At 43.7% G+C, this 15873-nt stretch overlaps 1 protein-coding gene across 1 annotated transcript; it reads left to right on the top strand.

The window, feature by feature from the left end:
* Positions 1 to 254: 254 nt before the first annotated feature.
* CDCA2 (cell division cycle associated 2) lies at positions 255 to 11811 on the top strand. Its single transcript, XM_069035503.1, is given in 16 exon segments — positions 255 to 304; positions 1147 to 1716; positions 2279 to 2409; positions 3002 to 3119; positions 3688 to 3884; positions 4099 to 4177; positions 4558 to 4793; positions 5385 to 5472; positions 5985 to 6196; positions 6610 to 6688; positions 7286 to 7341; positions 7917 to 8060; positions 8835 to 9009; positions 9521 to 9732; positions 10177 to 10854; positions 10856 to 11811. Coding segments are annotated over 15 exon segments (3078 nt in total). The 5' UTR covers positions 255 to 304; positions 1147 to 1205; the 3' UTR covers positions 11018 to 11811.
* Positions 11812 to 15873: the final 4062 nt, after the last annotated feature.

The following is a 15873-nucleotide window of genomic DNA, read 5'->3' as shown; positions in this document are numbered from 1 at the left end:
ATTTTTTTTTTTTTTTCCTCCCCCCCTACCAGAGCGGTGCTGTGGCCTAACGGCCCGCGATCCCTCCGCCGGCTCAAAGAGTCCGCCCCCCGTCCCCGCCAAGCCCCGCGGACCCCCGGGCAGAGCAGCGGGGCGGGGTCGCCCCCCCCTCCATGATCCGCCCTTGCTGCGGCACTGCTGGAGCCGGGGTGGCTGCGGTGGGCGCGGGGGGTGGGCGAAGGGGCGGGGGCGCGGAGGGATCCGCGGGGGCGTGGCGCGGTTTGAAAGCGTGAGGCGGGCCGGGCGCGGCGGGTGAGGGGCCGAGGTGAGGGAGGCGCGGCGGGGGAGCCCTGGGCGGGGAACCCTCGGGGTGTCCGGGAGGGTGCGGGGGGTACGCGGGGTACGCGGGGTGCGAGCGCCCAGGGGGTGCTACAGGCCAAGGGAGCCCCGGGTTGGGTGTTTTTCCTTGGTCTGGTGGCTGTAATTGTGAGCATCGGCCTCCTCCGCTGAGGCCTGAAAGCGCAAAAAAAAGAAAGGAAAAGGTTGCTCACGCGTTGTTAGGCAGCGTAATTGTGGTGATTTTTTTTTTTTCTAAAAGTGCACGTATTTGTAGAAGCGAAGTTTCAGAGTCACGTTGTTGAGTTGTACGTAATTCGCTTCAAATTCAAGAAACTAACTGCAAAAAAGTATTAGCCTTTTAAGGTTCCTAGTTAAAAGTCAGCGGTGTAAAAAAAATGTATTACTAATGTTGTTTCTTCTGCTGGTCTCTTTCCAAGACTTGCCTTCTCTTTCTGCTGATGCTAATTAGTGTTATTAAAAATAGTATTAAACTGCTAATATTTGTTGTAACACTTAGAGCAAAACAGTCACTCTGTGACTGTGATTAATTATTTCCTACATGTATTTTATACTAATGTGAAGTTTGACAGAGGGAAATCACAGCCTTGTGTCTCTTTATCCTGTCTGTAATGTGGGTTTTTATTGTTCTGTGTTTTTCTTTCTGGTCCCAGCCCCTTGTGTCCTTTCCCTGCAGCTTTTAGGGGATAAATTTCCCTTCCCACCCCTCTGTTAAACACCTTGTCCAGGAAAAATGTGGGTTTGGGAGAAGCTCGAGTATGCTGGTGAGCTCTGCTCTTAGCAAATACTAATTATTTTTCTTTTTAATAGGAATCTGTAATTACAGGAGCAAAGGCTGAGTGAATGTTCCTTAAAAGAAGTCACAAACAATGCTCAGAGGATCTAAAACTCCCCTGAAAGTTAAAGAAAATGAGAGTGGTTGTCCTGAAGAGAAGAAAAAGGCCTCTTTGCCTCTGTCAAAAGACCAGAAGAGCTGCAAAGTGACCAAATCCAAAGTCATCACACCATCCAAGAAGGAGAATTTCACTGATGGGAGCCAGACACGGCCACAAAAACGTGCCCTGAAATGCCCCAAAGGCCTCGAGGAGGATTCGTGTCACCCCCGGGGGGTTGGTGTGAGCTGGCAGCCCCCTGGGAGCTGTTTTGGGGCACAGGGAGGGGAGGTGCTCAGTGAACCCCCCTTGCCTTTGGACACGAAGCAGGATTTTTCCTGTGGCCAAGCTGTTCCCTTGGGAAATTACTTCTACTCCACCCCTGAGAGGGACAAAGTGGAACCTGATTTTGGACTATGTGAACAGAGGAAAAGACCTGTTGATTCTGCTGCTGTGACAACTGCTGAGTTTGGGATTGCTCAGGAAAGTTTTACCAAACGACCCACGGGTGAGGTTGGGGTGACAAATGACTTTTGTCCTTCTCAGAGGGGCTTCTCCAGGTTGTTTAGAGCCAAAAAGCTCCAATTTAGGGCAGGTTCAGGCGACCAGAGTATGAATATGCCCAGGAGCACACCCTGAGAGGCTGTTGCTGCAACATCTTTATAGGATATCCCATATATAGGATCATTATACCATTTGACTGTATGGGTTATATCCTACATAGTTGAATGCTCCCTGTTTACCTCTCTTCACTGGAGGATGTGTCTGAGTTTCACAAGGGAATTGCAAGACAAATTCTGCCAGTATTGGTAGACACTTCCTTAACAAGCAGTTGAAAAACTAAAAGACAGACTTGGTTTGTGATTAGTTAAAGATTAACCTGGTTTTAGGCACTTAATTTCATTGTTCAGGGAGGTTTCTTGGGCTGAGAAGGTAACTTTGTATCTTAGAATAAGTAGTGTTAATCACCCTTAAAAATGATAAAAAATTACCATTAAAGCTTTAGGTATTACAAGATATTTTTCTGGTGATGTGCTTTTTCTTTTTAACCTCTCTTGTCTCCTTTTCAGGGACTTCCCCAGCTTCACTAAAATTTAGGAGAAGATCAACCATTGGATTGAGGGGATCACCAGAAAACAACACCCTGATCCGGTACCTGGCCCAGCACAGGAGCAGCAGGCAGAAAGAAGCTTTCACACAGGTGAGAGTCCTTCCCAAATACCTGAGGTGGGACTTTAATTCCCTCCAGGAACCAACTTGTGCTGGGAGAAGGGGAGGCAAGTCTTGGGAAGAATCCAGCAGAAGGGATAACCACGGCACTAATTTGCTGGTGTCCCTTGGTCACCTGCCTTCAGGATAAGGGGCTGTTCCAGGTTCTGCTTACTCTGGGTTAGGCTGGGATTTCTTCTCCGTGTTGAGCTTGCTGCTAATTTTAACTTTTGTTACTTTCCTGTGTTTGCTGCGCTTCATTTTTTGGGTAATGAAAGTGTTGCTGGTCCCAAGTGAAGTCAATCTTAGCACAAGTGACTTGGTTATAATCAGATTTGTTCATAGCTTGAACTATCCTGGGCTGTCAGAAAGCAAATTCTGCACTAGAGGAACAGATTGAATGCAATAAAATGTAACAGATTTCTGGGTGAAGTTCCTTTTTTCCTTATTTTACCATACAGCTACAATTGCAGCCAGATTAAATACAACATTCTTTGTATTTTATGTCAAAGTACCAATACAAAACATTAAAGCTCAAAGGGTGAGGGAAGAAGTGCCTGATGGGGTTAATTTTGTTTTGGCAGATCAGTCCCTTTAAACATGCAAATGTGAGGTCCCTGAAGGACAAGATCGATGCTTTTCAGACCTCCTTTGGATCCCTCCAGGAAGCTGAGGGGGAGGCTTCCCAGGAAGGAGGTTCCTGTAAGTTGATTAAATATTCTGGTCAGTGATTGATCTTAAATATCAGCTCTTCCTTTAGGCTAAAAGGTATGAAACTAAAACCACTTCTTATAGAACAAAATATTCTTCCTTTACGAGGCTTGGCACAGGTGTTTGTGCTTGGCTTGGGGTTTGTTTTGTTTGTTTAAACTGTCTTAATGCATCCTGAATAGTGGTTTCTCAGAAAACTTGTGTTTTTGGGACTCTTTCTTTAGTTTTAGTTCCTGGATTTGTACTCTTTGATGTATTTCTCACTAAGCATTAATGTTTTTCACATTTCTTTCCATGAAACTGAGAATGGTTTTTATTTTACTTCTCTGCTGTTGCTGGTCTTAATAACATTTATATGAAAAGAATCACTTACCTTGTTTTGAAGGTTTGGTAATGTTATTTCCAAAGTAGATCTAAAAAATGTGTTCTTCTCCCTGCCTAGAACATTACCTGACTTTTTGCACCTCTTGATGAAGAAACACAAAAAGTGAATTCATTGAAAAACCTGAAGTTTGTCTTTGTGATTTGTTTGGGTTCTGTTTATTTTTAATTGATGCAGCTCAGAACAAAGCACCTTTTAAAAAAGAGCCAAACCTGGAGCAGTGGAGTGAACAGTTCATGTTGGGCAACAGAGGAGCTGCTTTGAAAGAAAATCTAAGTGAGAATGGGACCAAGAGCAGCAGGAGTGGCCCCAGGATCTGCAGCATCTTGTCCCCACACCGAGCTGTGACTGTCACTGGCCCTGCTGCTGCAAAGGTGCTTTGAGCTGGGGAGAAACTTCTCAATTAGACATTAAAATAGGCAATTTTTTCATTTGCCATGTCTAATCCTTCTAAGCATTTAGCCTGGGTGCTTTGGGAAAATAAATTCAACTGAAGTAGTGCATGATTGAGAAAACTCTGAATCTTTGTGGGATTAAAACCTTCCACAGTTTGTGCTGTTGTAAAAATCCTGTAACTTTTTTCTTTAGGAATGGGTTTATGAGCAGCAAAATCCTATTAAATCCTTGGAGACTGCTGTAACTGGAGATATCCTGGAAACAGGCCATGGTAAGAGGATTCAGCACTGTTATAACCTTTGTTAAACTCTCATTAGGAAATAAAAATACTGGAATATTTGTCAGGAAGTGTTTCAGCTGATATTTGTCATCTTGTGTACAATTTCGGATGCAGTAGAAACCTGATGTAACTTTTCCTTCATGCAGCGCTCCTTTTTTTTTTTTTTTTTGTACGTTTTATAAATGTCTGAAAATAGCAAATGTGCACGTGGTACAAAAAGCCAGAATTTACAGACTGATGGATTTTTGGGGGGTGTTCCTGCACAGGTTCTGTGGAGATGTGTGCACTTGTACAGCTCATGCTTTTAGTACTCAAGTTCTCTCGATTTTCCTTCAGCCTTTCAGTGTCACTGCTCTCTCCTTGCTCTAAAGGCCACAGGTGTGGGCACAGCGCTGCTGGCACGGGCAGTGATGCTCTGGCAGATCTCAGCACAAGGAAGGTTGGGTTTGTGGAAGGTGTGAGCCTGGGAATGCTGGATGGAAGCCACGCCCCCGTGACACCGCCCCGAGCAGGGAACGTTCCCAGCCCTGACCTCTCCCAGAGCGGCTCCCTGCTGAGATCCATCCTGAAGAAAACCCCCGGCAGGGAGCTCGTGGACAGCTCCGAGGTTGGCTCAGTGCTTGAGCTTAAAGATGCTTTGGTGACTGATTGATGGGGGATTGGGAGTGATTTGGAAATGATTTAAGGCTGCTTGGTCTTCTTGGAAGCTTTGCTTGGAGCTTTCATGGTGGGAGAGGATCTGTGGTGACCTGATTGTACCTTCCAGGACCTGAAGGGGTGACAGGAAAGATGGAGAGAGACTTTACAGAGGTCTGGAGTGCCAGGACACAGGGAATGGCTTCCCACAGGGCAGGGATGGATGGGATATTGGAAAGGAATTCCTCCCTGTCAGGGCAGGGAGGGGCTGGGATGGAATTCCCAGAGCAGCTGTGGCTGCCCCTGGATCCCTGGAAGTGCCCAAGGCCAGGCTGGAGCAGCCTGGGGCAGTGGGAGGTGTCCCTGCCCATGGCAGGGGTGGCACTGGGTGGGCTTTAAGGTCCCTTCCCACCCAGTTTATTCCATGAAATGAATGTTTTTGAGTTTTATTCATGCAGCAAACAATTAGATATGTTTAAACAAAACAATTGATTATTAAATGCTGCTTAGAGGGCAATATTTTAATTAAATTGTATTGAACTGTATCATTTAAATTTGGCAGGAATACTCCAACAGTGCCATTGAGAGAGGAGGAGGTGGATCTGCTGCAGGCTCTGATTGTGTAAAAGCCTTTGAAACATTGCAAGCAGGTCAGATTCCCCTTTCTAAGAAAAACCCCTTGGTTTTCTCTATTTCTTCTTTTTTAATAGGTGAAGTATTATGTGGGATCATAAGGTTTTGTCTCTTTGCTAAATGTGGTTATTGGAATGCATTAATCACCACTGAATGCATATCCTGCTGATGACATGGAAAACAAGATTGCCAAGGAAAGGAATATCTATTAAAAAAAACTAATGCCACCCCAAAACTTCAGAAAGCCTCGCACACCAGAATAGAATCCCTGATTTTTTAAGGAATTTTACACTTTTGAACTGAAACGTGGGGAACAGGTGGTCACTTCTAGTCTGTTTCTTCCTTAATTTTTTTATAGTGTAATAAATGGAGACTGAAAATCCTGGCTGGCCTCACAGGCCCTGTAAAGCTTGTGTTTTGCTGTTTGTTGGGTGGGGATTTTTAGGGGAATATTAAAATCCCTTGCAAAGCCTCTGCTCTGTGCCAGCTTCCCCTTCACTCAGCTGTTTATTTCATTTTATTCCAACAGAGAGAACTGAGAGTCAGAGCTCCAAAACACCAAAGAAGAAAAAAGTGACTTTTGGGGAAGTTCTGAGCCCTGAAATCTTTGATCAGACCCTGCCTGCCAACACCCCCTTACGCAGAGGAGCCTCCCCAGGGTGTCCTCAGGGGCAGAGCCCCTGTGCAAGGCCAGGCCTCTCTGAAGAGCCTTTGCCCCACCTGGATTTTGGCTGGGATGATGTGAGTTTGTTGTTGGAAGTGGCAAAACCCCCTCTACTCCCTGTGAATGGTCAATTCTTGTGTAATTCCCCCCCCCCCCAGCCTGCTTGGTTTTGCAAAGAAATTGCTGAAATATTAAAGTAGAGTCTGCTTGGAGTTCTAGAGTCACACTGAGAAGTTGAGTTTTTAGGAATTCTGAGCAGCTCTTTGGCCTGGAGGTGTTCTAGAAGGTGTCTGAACCTTGAAGTGGTTTTCCCTTCACTTTTTCTTATATTTTGATGCTCTTGTTTCTTTTTGCCACACAGAGCAAAGGTGTTTTCTTTAAGGAAACAAAATAAAACCACTTTGTCTGCTCCAAACACTGGTGGAAAAGATGTTTTTTAGGATATATCTGGTAGAGTTTATTGCTAAAAAATGTCATTTTTTGTTTGAAGGAAGGTGTTGAGCCTCTCCAAGAATTCCTGGAAGGATCTGTTGCTGTAGAAACCCCTTCACCTGTTGAAAATGCAGAAGGTAACCCCAACTTGTGTTTTTATCTGAATCTTTGTGTACCTGAAAATTGAGAGTTGAGGGGTTTGGTTTATTTTTTTTGTCTGTTTGTTTTGGTTTTTTTAAATCCAGAAGATAAATTTCAATTATGCTAAAATTTGAATGGCAGCATTTAAATTTAAATGCTTTCTTCTGAAGATCTTTGCAGTGTTTACCTGACTTTAGGTTAATTGGATCTTATTTACACTTGTGGTATTTTTCTATGAATATTTTACTGCTTAAAGTAGGCTTTTTTAGAATCTTGATTCTGATACTGTAATTTTTATGATTTTTAAACAGCAAGCCAACAACAAAAGAGTTGAAAGTGCATAATTATCTATGAAAGCTGTGACTGTGCTGATTATTGTTACCAAATCCTCACAAGCTGAGTTTTCCTGTGTTTTGTAGAGCAAGGTATAATTTTTTTATCTTGCCATGCTTGATGGTCCTCAGGATTAAGTTTCTACTCGAGACTAAGGTGGCTGAAGTGCATAATACCAGGAATGATATAGATAATTTCCTCAAAATGGGATTAACTTGCATTGGAAATGATTAAAAATCCTTTTTTATTTTCATTTATAGCAGCAGAGACTGACAAACCTGACATGATAACAACTCTTTCTTCTACTAAAAGGAGGGTGAGTTTCTTTAGTGATAACATTTATTTGGTTTTTTTGAACTTCTTCAGGTGGAATTGTTCTCTTTTATCCCTCTTGATGCTTAAGTGTTTTTGCAGCCTCAGGTATGAGGATTATCTATATGCAGGATATGGAAATACCTCCTGTTAGTGCCTTCAGGAAATGAGATTTTTCAGTGGAAATGATTTTCCAGGAGCTTTTCCAAACAGTCTGACAAAATGTTTTGGTTGCTGGAATTTTAAGGCACAGAATTGATTGTACAACAAGAAATGCTTTCAGGTTTCAGTGTTGGACAACTCTGGTGGGAGGGGAAGGCAAAAAATAGAGGAATATAAAAAAAGTATTTCTTAAAAGAAATAACTGACAATGAAAATTTACAGTGTTTTCATTATTACACAAATAGGACTGGACTGTACTCTGTGAAATGAGTCTGTAATGTTTGATTTCCAGTTCTGTCAGCCCCTAACGAGGTGATAGAGATAATTAATTCCAGTTTGATTCTTGTGCCTGTTGGACTCTGGTGGGTTTTTATGAGCAGCAGGTGCCACCCAACCACCCCAAATCCTGTTCCTCAGCAGGGCAGAGCAGTGGCAGAAGACTCTGATTGTGGCAGCTCGGGAGCCACAAACACTGAGAGTGACAAAGACACTAAAAATCCAAGAAGGAACAAGATTCAGAGACAGAAGAATCCAACCACAGCTGCTCCCAAAAAGACCCAGGTGAGTGCCAACCACTGCACTTGCTGAATTCTGCTTTTATTTTTATTTTTATTTTTATTTTTTATTTTTATTTTTTATTTTTATTTTTTATTTTTATTTTTTATTTTTATTTTCTATTTTTATTTTTTATTTTTATTTTCTATTTTTATTTTCTATTTTTATTTTTTATTTTTATTTTTTATTTTTATTTTTTATTTTTATTTTTTATTTTTATTTTTTATTTTTATTTTCTATTTTTATTTTCTATTTTTATTTATTTTTTATTTTTATTTTTTTATTTTTTATTTTTTTAAATTTTTTTATTTTTATTTTTATTTTTATTTTTATTTTTATTATTTCTCTCTCCTTGTGTTTTACAGGATTATTTTGATCTTCCTGTTGCTGCCAATACTTTTCTTCTTCATCCCCATCTTGTTTCCCTGCATTTCCTGCCCCACCCCTCTTCCTTACTGACCTGAGGGCTTGAATTTTTATAGGGCAAAAAGGATCTTTTTGGAGAGAGGTGTCTGTGGGTCCCTTTTCAGACTTGAGGGCCAAGAAATGAGTTTGTGATTCTTCTCTTACCAAGTTCTTGCAGAACCATGTTAGGAAAGTCATTCTTCCTTGCTTTGAGTTTTTAGATTATTCTGTAGATGGCAGAAGAAGTGGAACTTTCCTTTTAGGGGGAGCAGTTGTCATCCATCAAAATCCAGTAATGGGGTCACTGGTTGAAAAATACTGTAATGGATGATTAAAATTTCACTGTGCTTTATTCTCCTTCTCAAATCTTTTCAGAAAACAAAATACCCGAGCTATGGGAGAAGAAGAAAGAAAAAAGTCAAGAAATCTTTATATGGGGAAAGAGAAATGGCTTCCAAGAAACCCCTTCTCAGTCCTATCCCTGAAATTCCAGAGGTTTTCTCTTCTCTCTCGTCTCCAAACTCACCAAAGGCAGATGCACTTTTTACAGGTAATTTGGATTTTAGTTTTATTTTGCTTTTCTCTCTCTGTTTCTTCTGCTGTTTTATTTCAACAGTTACATAAAAAACCTGTTTGTGGTTACCTTGAGTGCGTTGGTAATGAGCCCATGAAATCTCTTCTGCCTTTAATTGCTTCTGTAATAGCAGAGGCTGGAGGATCTGATAGATTATTAATGTCCAACTGATCAATTCAATTCTTGTTGGACTCCAGTGTAAATCTGATTAAAAAATCCCCTACTTTACTTCACGTACTGATATTTTCATCGCCTTTAAAGCTGGTGAGTTGGGCATGAGGAGTTCAGGGATGTGCAGAGCTTTCTGCTGGGTTTTTTTCCCCCTGTTTATCTGGGGTGGTTGTTTGGAAGGTTATTTTTATATAAGTAAATAAGTAAAATAATATATATAATATATAAAATAAGTAAAATACTATGAAGCTTTTCTTGTAATACGTAAAAGAATTTGTATATTCATTTAAGTAACCACGTGTTTGCTGTCACTCAGAGGGTGCAGGTTTGGGTGATCCCAAATCCAGGAATGCCTGCAAGGACACTCCCCAGGAGCCAGTGGCTGGAAGGGTGCGAGGGAAGGAGCTCTGTGCAGCTGCTGGGTGCCCAGGCCCTGGGCTCCTGGAGGAGGCAGCAGCCACCAGCTCTGGGACTGGAGACTCTGAGGTGCCAGGGAGCCTGGAGCGTGCTCCTGGCACTGCTGCTGAGGTAACTGATGGGCTTAGGGATCACAGAAGTGATGTTTGGGGGGGAAAAACCAGAGAGTGAATGAACTGTGGAACAGGCAGCCTGGAGGCCCTGGAACCTCCATCCTTGGAAGGAGGTGTCGAGCATTCAGAACTCAGCTGAGCCTCTGAGCACCCTGGGCCTGTGGAAGGTGTCCCAGCCCACAGCAGGGGCTCGAATGGGATCACCTTTAAGGTCCCTTCCAAGCCTGGCCATTCCAGGATTCTCTGCTTCCCAAGCAACCTCAGTTTGGCCTCACACTGAAATGGATTCCAGCCTGCAGGATTCCCTGTCACTTGTTGGGATTTGGGAAACTGACTTGGTGAGGAGAGCAGTAACCAGTTCAGCTGTTTGAAACCGGCTTCTCATGGATTATCTTTTGCCTATATTTAAAAAAAATTAAGAATTATTTTTTTATCCCCCCAGTTTTCAAAGACTGTGCCAGATGCAGAAGGTGATTTGGATACCTCTGAGTATTTCCAGCCAGGTGAAGAGACTCCACGTGAAAAAGAAGCAAAAGAAAGCAGTTCCTTGATAGAAAAGGAGGCATTACAAGGAAATCTCCTACGTGGGCTGGAAATTCTGGAACAACAGGATGTACAGGAGGGTGCCCAGAGAACCGAGTGTCCTCAAAAGGATTCTGTCAGAGGTGATCCAGCAAGGAGAAGAAGTGGCAGTGCCTTCTACTTCCCTCCAGCTGGAAACTTGGAAGTACCTGGGACTGATGTTGCAGTTTCCTCTTACAGCGTGGAAGAAGTTCTGTCAGCTCCCCGGGCGAGGGAGGGATCCCCCCAGCCCTGCAGGAGGAAGGGCAGTGCCGCTGCTGAGGTCAGGGTGAGGCGCAGCATGAGGCTGAGCAAGGATGCAGCAAGTGAAGGACTTGCATGGGTTCAGCTTCTCAGTGAGATTCCCAAGCAGCCTCCCCTCCCAGCTGCTGCTCCCAAAGCCAGGAGAAGCATCAGCACATCCATCCTGGCAGGATCCGAGAATATTCACCACAGGGAACAAAACCTCCTCCGCTTCCCTGCCCCAGGGAAGGAGAATGAGGGCTCTGCTGCTCCTGCTGCTGGTCCTGGCAGGAGGGGCAGGAGGAGAAGCCTCTGTTGAAGCCTCAGCTCGAAAAACACCCTGGGCTCCCACCCAGCAAAGTAGAAACACAAATTCTGGGTGTGGGAGGGACAGGAGTAACCAAAAACACTCAGAAGAAGCAGAAACTCTTGAGCTACAATTGAAAGAGGTCTCAGGCAGCTCTGATTTTCTGAAGTGAAGGTGGCTCTTGGAGCCTTGTGTGTGTTCTCAAGTGCAGTTTTCTTCTCTTTCCTGCTTATATTCCTCACTTATTTTCTTACTCATTTTCTGGATAACTTAGAACTCATTTTCCTTGTCTTGGTGCCTGAAATGCTGGAAGATCTGACCTGTGGCAGACTGGCTCAGAGCACTGGTCGGGTACAGTTATGGCAGGTAATGAAGAGAATAAAAAATTCTCCCAGATAAATGTGGGTTTGTCTTTAGCAGTTAAACCATGGTGTAAGATGTGTCCTTCCAGCTACAGTTGCTCAAAGGGTTTATTTCCCATCTGCTTGACCATTCCCTATAAACTGCTCTTGAAATCTGACTATATTTTCTTCTAGATTGCAAAAATACACCAGAAAGAGATTGTCTGCAAATAATAAAGGAATCACTTCTTGAAAGGGAAGAGGAGGAAGTGGGGAACTTGCTTCCATCTTCTGGAAAAACTTTGGGCATGAGCAGAGGTGGAGTTCCTTCAAGTAGGACTTTGTGTTAGAATTCGTGAGTTTTCTGATGTAAAGGGTGGCCATTAAACAAACAAAAAAAAAACGCTTTAACATCTTTATTATGTATAAAATTCACCTGGAAAATGAAATTGGCTGAGGGGAGAGAACCATTCCTCACCAGGAAAGCTGTGCTTCATTCCCAGCCCTGTGTGTGTGTCCTGACTCCAGCTGCTGTTGGCCAGGCCTTACCCTGTCATCTTCCTGTCTGCATTTTCTGCTTGGAACAATGGAATAAAGAGCGAGCACTGGAGGTGGTCTGCTCCAAGGTTTGCTGCTGCTTTCATTTGTTATCCTGAGGTGTTCCAGCCCAGAGTGATCCCAGTGCCAGCGTGCAGGAAATGGCTTTGTGTCCAGCACAGTCCCTTCTGTGACCTGGGTTTTACCATGAGTGATGTGGGATAAAATCCTTGATGTACTTGGCTGCTTTTATAGAGCCTGAAAGCAATCAGAGCAGTTGGATTTTTATGCCTCTTTCTCCCAAGACAAGAATTCCTAAAGCAGCTTGAAAGAAACTCCACTACTTAAGTGCTGTTTGAGTTACAGAATCATTGAGGTTGGAAAAGAGCTTTAAGATCAGAGTCCAGCACTGCCCTGTGGCCCATAAACCATGTCCCCAAGTGCCACATCTACGTGTCTTAAATCCCTCCAAAAACAGTTGCCTTAATGTTTGATCTGGGGATTTGCTTTTGGGGTTAGGTTTGGAAGCAGACTGGGGAGAGTTCTTGGGTTGGATGCTGTGCTTGGCTGCCAGGAGAGGGCAGGCTGGGCTGAGCTTTCTGCTTGGAAGGGAACTGGAAAATAATATGGACAAAATCTCTGAGAGGCTTATCAATTCAGTAAGGCTAAAATTTAAAGCTTAAAAATGAGTAAGTAAATTAGTCATAGCTGCTACTTTTACTGTTCAAAGCAAAGCAGCAACTGAACCATGCACTGGAATTAAACTGGAAAAGTGATATGGTGATGGGCTGGAACCAGGTGTGAGTTTTAGGTGGCAATCACTTTGTGTGCTTTAACAGAGTCAAGTTGTACTTGAGCTGTCTGGGTGTCTCTGTGCAGCTTTTAGGTACCAAATCCAGCACTGGGTGACTCTGGGGCTGTCACATCCCGAATGTCAGACTGGAATAGTGAGATCAAAGAGTTGTCCTGGAGGAAGAGGCAATAAATTCCTGTGTTTGATACAGGAGGGGTTAATCCCAGCTGCTGCCCAGAGCTCGTTCTGTGGGCTGCTGTCCTGCATTCAGCCACAGCAGCACAGGGAGCTCCCCTCGGGGTTCCCCAGGTGCACTTCAGCTCAAGGTGGCAGTGAAGGCAGGAAGAGAGAAGAACGAAGGTAAGGAGAGGAAAACCAAGCTTGGATTTTCCCCCTGGCACAGCTGGGTGGAAAAGGGTTGTTAGGGCTTATTTGTGGAGGCTTGATGGCAGTTGTAGAGTAAGGGAACCTACAAGAAATGAAGAGGTTGCAGTTCTTTCCAAGAGCTATTTCTACTTCTTTATGGTGCTTTTTAGTTCCTTTGGTCCTTCTCTGGATAGAATTTGTCAAAATAATTTGTCTCTATCTGGAGAGGACTTGAGCAAGGCTTCAGCTGTGCAGAAGGTGCAGAGGTGGGGGCAATAATCTGTTCTCCATATCTGCACTGAGGACAAGAAACGTGTTTCAATCAGAGGAAAGTGTCTCTGTTAAACATTAAGGAAAAGTTCTCGCAGCAGTGGTGGCTGAGCAGGGGAATACAGTGCCTGGGGAGGTGTGGAATCTCCATCACTGCAGGCCTTTAGGAGCAGATTAAACAAATACCTGTCAGGAATGACAGATGATCCTTCCTGGGGTAGGGATAGGCCGGGGTGGCCTCTGGAGAGCTCTGGCTGTGTTTTCTGATTGTGGAGGTTGCAGGAGCTGATGTGGGGCTTGCTGAACAGTCCAGCCCTGGGATGGAATCCCTGGTGGAGCAGGGGAATGGCTCAGCTGGGGGAACTGGGAATTGGGGAGAGCTCCTCATGCAAGGCCTGTGCAGCGTCTTGGGGCTTTAAACACCCTGATCTCACCTGAGCCCCTGCTCTGCCTCAGAGCAGGACCTCAGTGAACTCCTGAAATTGTGGAACCTACACCTGGTGCCTGTGGGTCCCACAGGGAGTGGGACCAGCAGTGCTGGGCCATGTTCACATCTGCTTTTCCAAAATCAACATTTCCCTCAGAATGACCAGCAGCTTTTCTGGAGCTTGTCTTGTCTTAGTGGTGGGTGTAGGAAATAAAGTCAAGGGTTGTGAGAGCAGAGAGGTGTCAGGACTTTATCAGGTTCTGGTTTCCAGCTCTGCCTGAAGGAGATTCCAGTGGTTTTATCCCGTTTTTGTGTGCTGAGCTCCAGCTCAGCCTGTGTTTTGTAGTGGCATCTAAATGAATCCATGGCATTGCCACTTCTCTTTCCTTACTCTTCAAAGGGAGGCTCTTCTCCCTTCAGAGGGCTTTTATAAAGATGAATTTGTGTTTAAAAGTACTTCTCTAATTTGTGTGGACTTTAAATGACTTCAGCAGGTACCAGCCAGCCCTGGGTGTGCACTGGTGAATAATTGCATTTAGCAGCTCGCCACATAATTACTGCTCTGACTGGCAGGGAGGACAAGTGCTGGGCCTGGAAAGGCTGATTGTTTGCTGCTCTGTAATTATGATGTTGTTAATAAGTGAGAGTAATTACACATCACTTTTGTGAAATGCAGTGGTGATAGATTTTTCAGAGCTGGGTATCTGGCAGCTATTTCAGAGTTGGAAAAGTCTCTGCTTCACTTTGCTCAAGGTACAAAGAACAGCACTTACCCCAAGTTCTCTGGTAGGTTTTCAAGGGAAAGTGTTAATGTTTCCCAGGAATTATTTTATGCCAATATTTTGCCTTAATTAAGGTGCACATAAGTTATAAAAATGGGGATGAGATGGCCAAACTTCTCCCATATGAGTTAAGGGAAGTAAAAGTGTTCTCATCTTGACATGGTAAGCAGGGGGACAAAAGTAACAAGAACTGTATTGCCTTATTTATTTCACTTTAAAATAACCAATTTTAAATAAATCTGGTTTTCAGCTTCTTTTTCTCTACTTTCTCCTGACTAATGAGCAATAGAAGATGCTGAAACACCCGAGTGCTGCCTATAAATGTCACTGTCGTGGGTTCATCTGGGCCAGATGTTGTTTAGAAATGTTTAAAAGTTTGTGCTTGATTCTTCCTCCTCCTCACTGTGAATCCTCACTCTCTTAGACCTGGAAAGACTTTAGTGATGAACAGGGAAGCAAACAGCAACAGATTTTTAGAGCTGTGGACAAAGAGGTGGAGAAAGGGGGGAAATTCCCCTGAAGAAGGCAAGGATGGCTTCAACACACAGGAACAGGAGTGGGCAGGGAAAGAAATTGCATTTTCAAGCTGCCAACAGGTAGGTGAGCACTGGAAATAAATATAAAATAGTGGGGTATTCCTTCAACACGGTTTTAAAATGAGGAAGTAAAATCAAAATATTTTAAGTTGAAACAAGGTCCAATTTCCCCGAGTCCCAGCGGAGGAGCTGGAGCTGGGCCTGTGACTGGGAGACAAGCAGCCTAATGTATTAGTTTTGTAATTAACTCCTGTAAATTGTGCATAACAGAGCAATTAACTACTTTAGCCAGGCTTGGGAGGGGGGAGCAGGAAAACCTGTGTGCTCTGGGAGTGAGGGCATGGAACAGATTCCCTAAGCCAGACCTGAAAAACCTGGTGTTAGTCTTGGGTTATTTCCAGTGACCCCTTGACTCCCATCTTCCTGCCCCCTGCCCGGCTTTGGGGCTGGTCAGGCAGCTCTGTTTTTGGAAGGCAGAGGAGACAGATATAATGAATGGCTTTTATTGTGCAATATTTCAACCCCTTTTTGACTGCCTTCGGATGGGATGGAAAATGTTCCACCCCACGCCGCAGCCAAGATAAATAAAACGTATTCCCCAAACCTGGCTGTGTGTTTCACTCAAACTGGCAGTAGTTAGAGCTCCACTCTTAAACAAGAATTTAGTTTGACAATTTTTAGGCCTTGTTCAGCTGCATGTAACAGCCAAAGAAAATACTTGAGGAAAAAAAAAATTAAATAATACATATATTTACAGCTTGCAGGTGGCATTAATTTTTTGGGGGTCAGACTTTTCAGGTTTAAGGATCCCTGTTAAGTTGGGCTGTAGTGTAGGTTTTTAAAAAACACTCTTAATTGTCTTCTTTCTTTTTAAATTAGTTTTTTTATGAGAATAGTCACTCTGAAGGAAAATACATTTTATGTAGCTCCCTGATGGGTGATAAATAGTTGTGATTCAAGGCTTTAAGAGTTTAGG

The sequence above is a fragment of the Aphelocoma coerulescens genome, chromosome 22 (assembly GCF_041296385.1).
Source record: "Aphelocoma coerulescens isolate FSJ_1873_10779 chromosome 22, UR_Acoe_1.0, whole genome shotgun sequence".
NCBI classification, from domain to species: domain Eukaryota; kingdom Metazoa; phylum Chordata; class Aves; order Passeriformes; family Corvidae; genus Aphelocoma; species Aphelocoma coerulescens.
The sequence above is the reverse complement of the archived record's forward strand: the minus strand, read 5'-3'. Positions and strand labels throughout refer to the sequence as shown.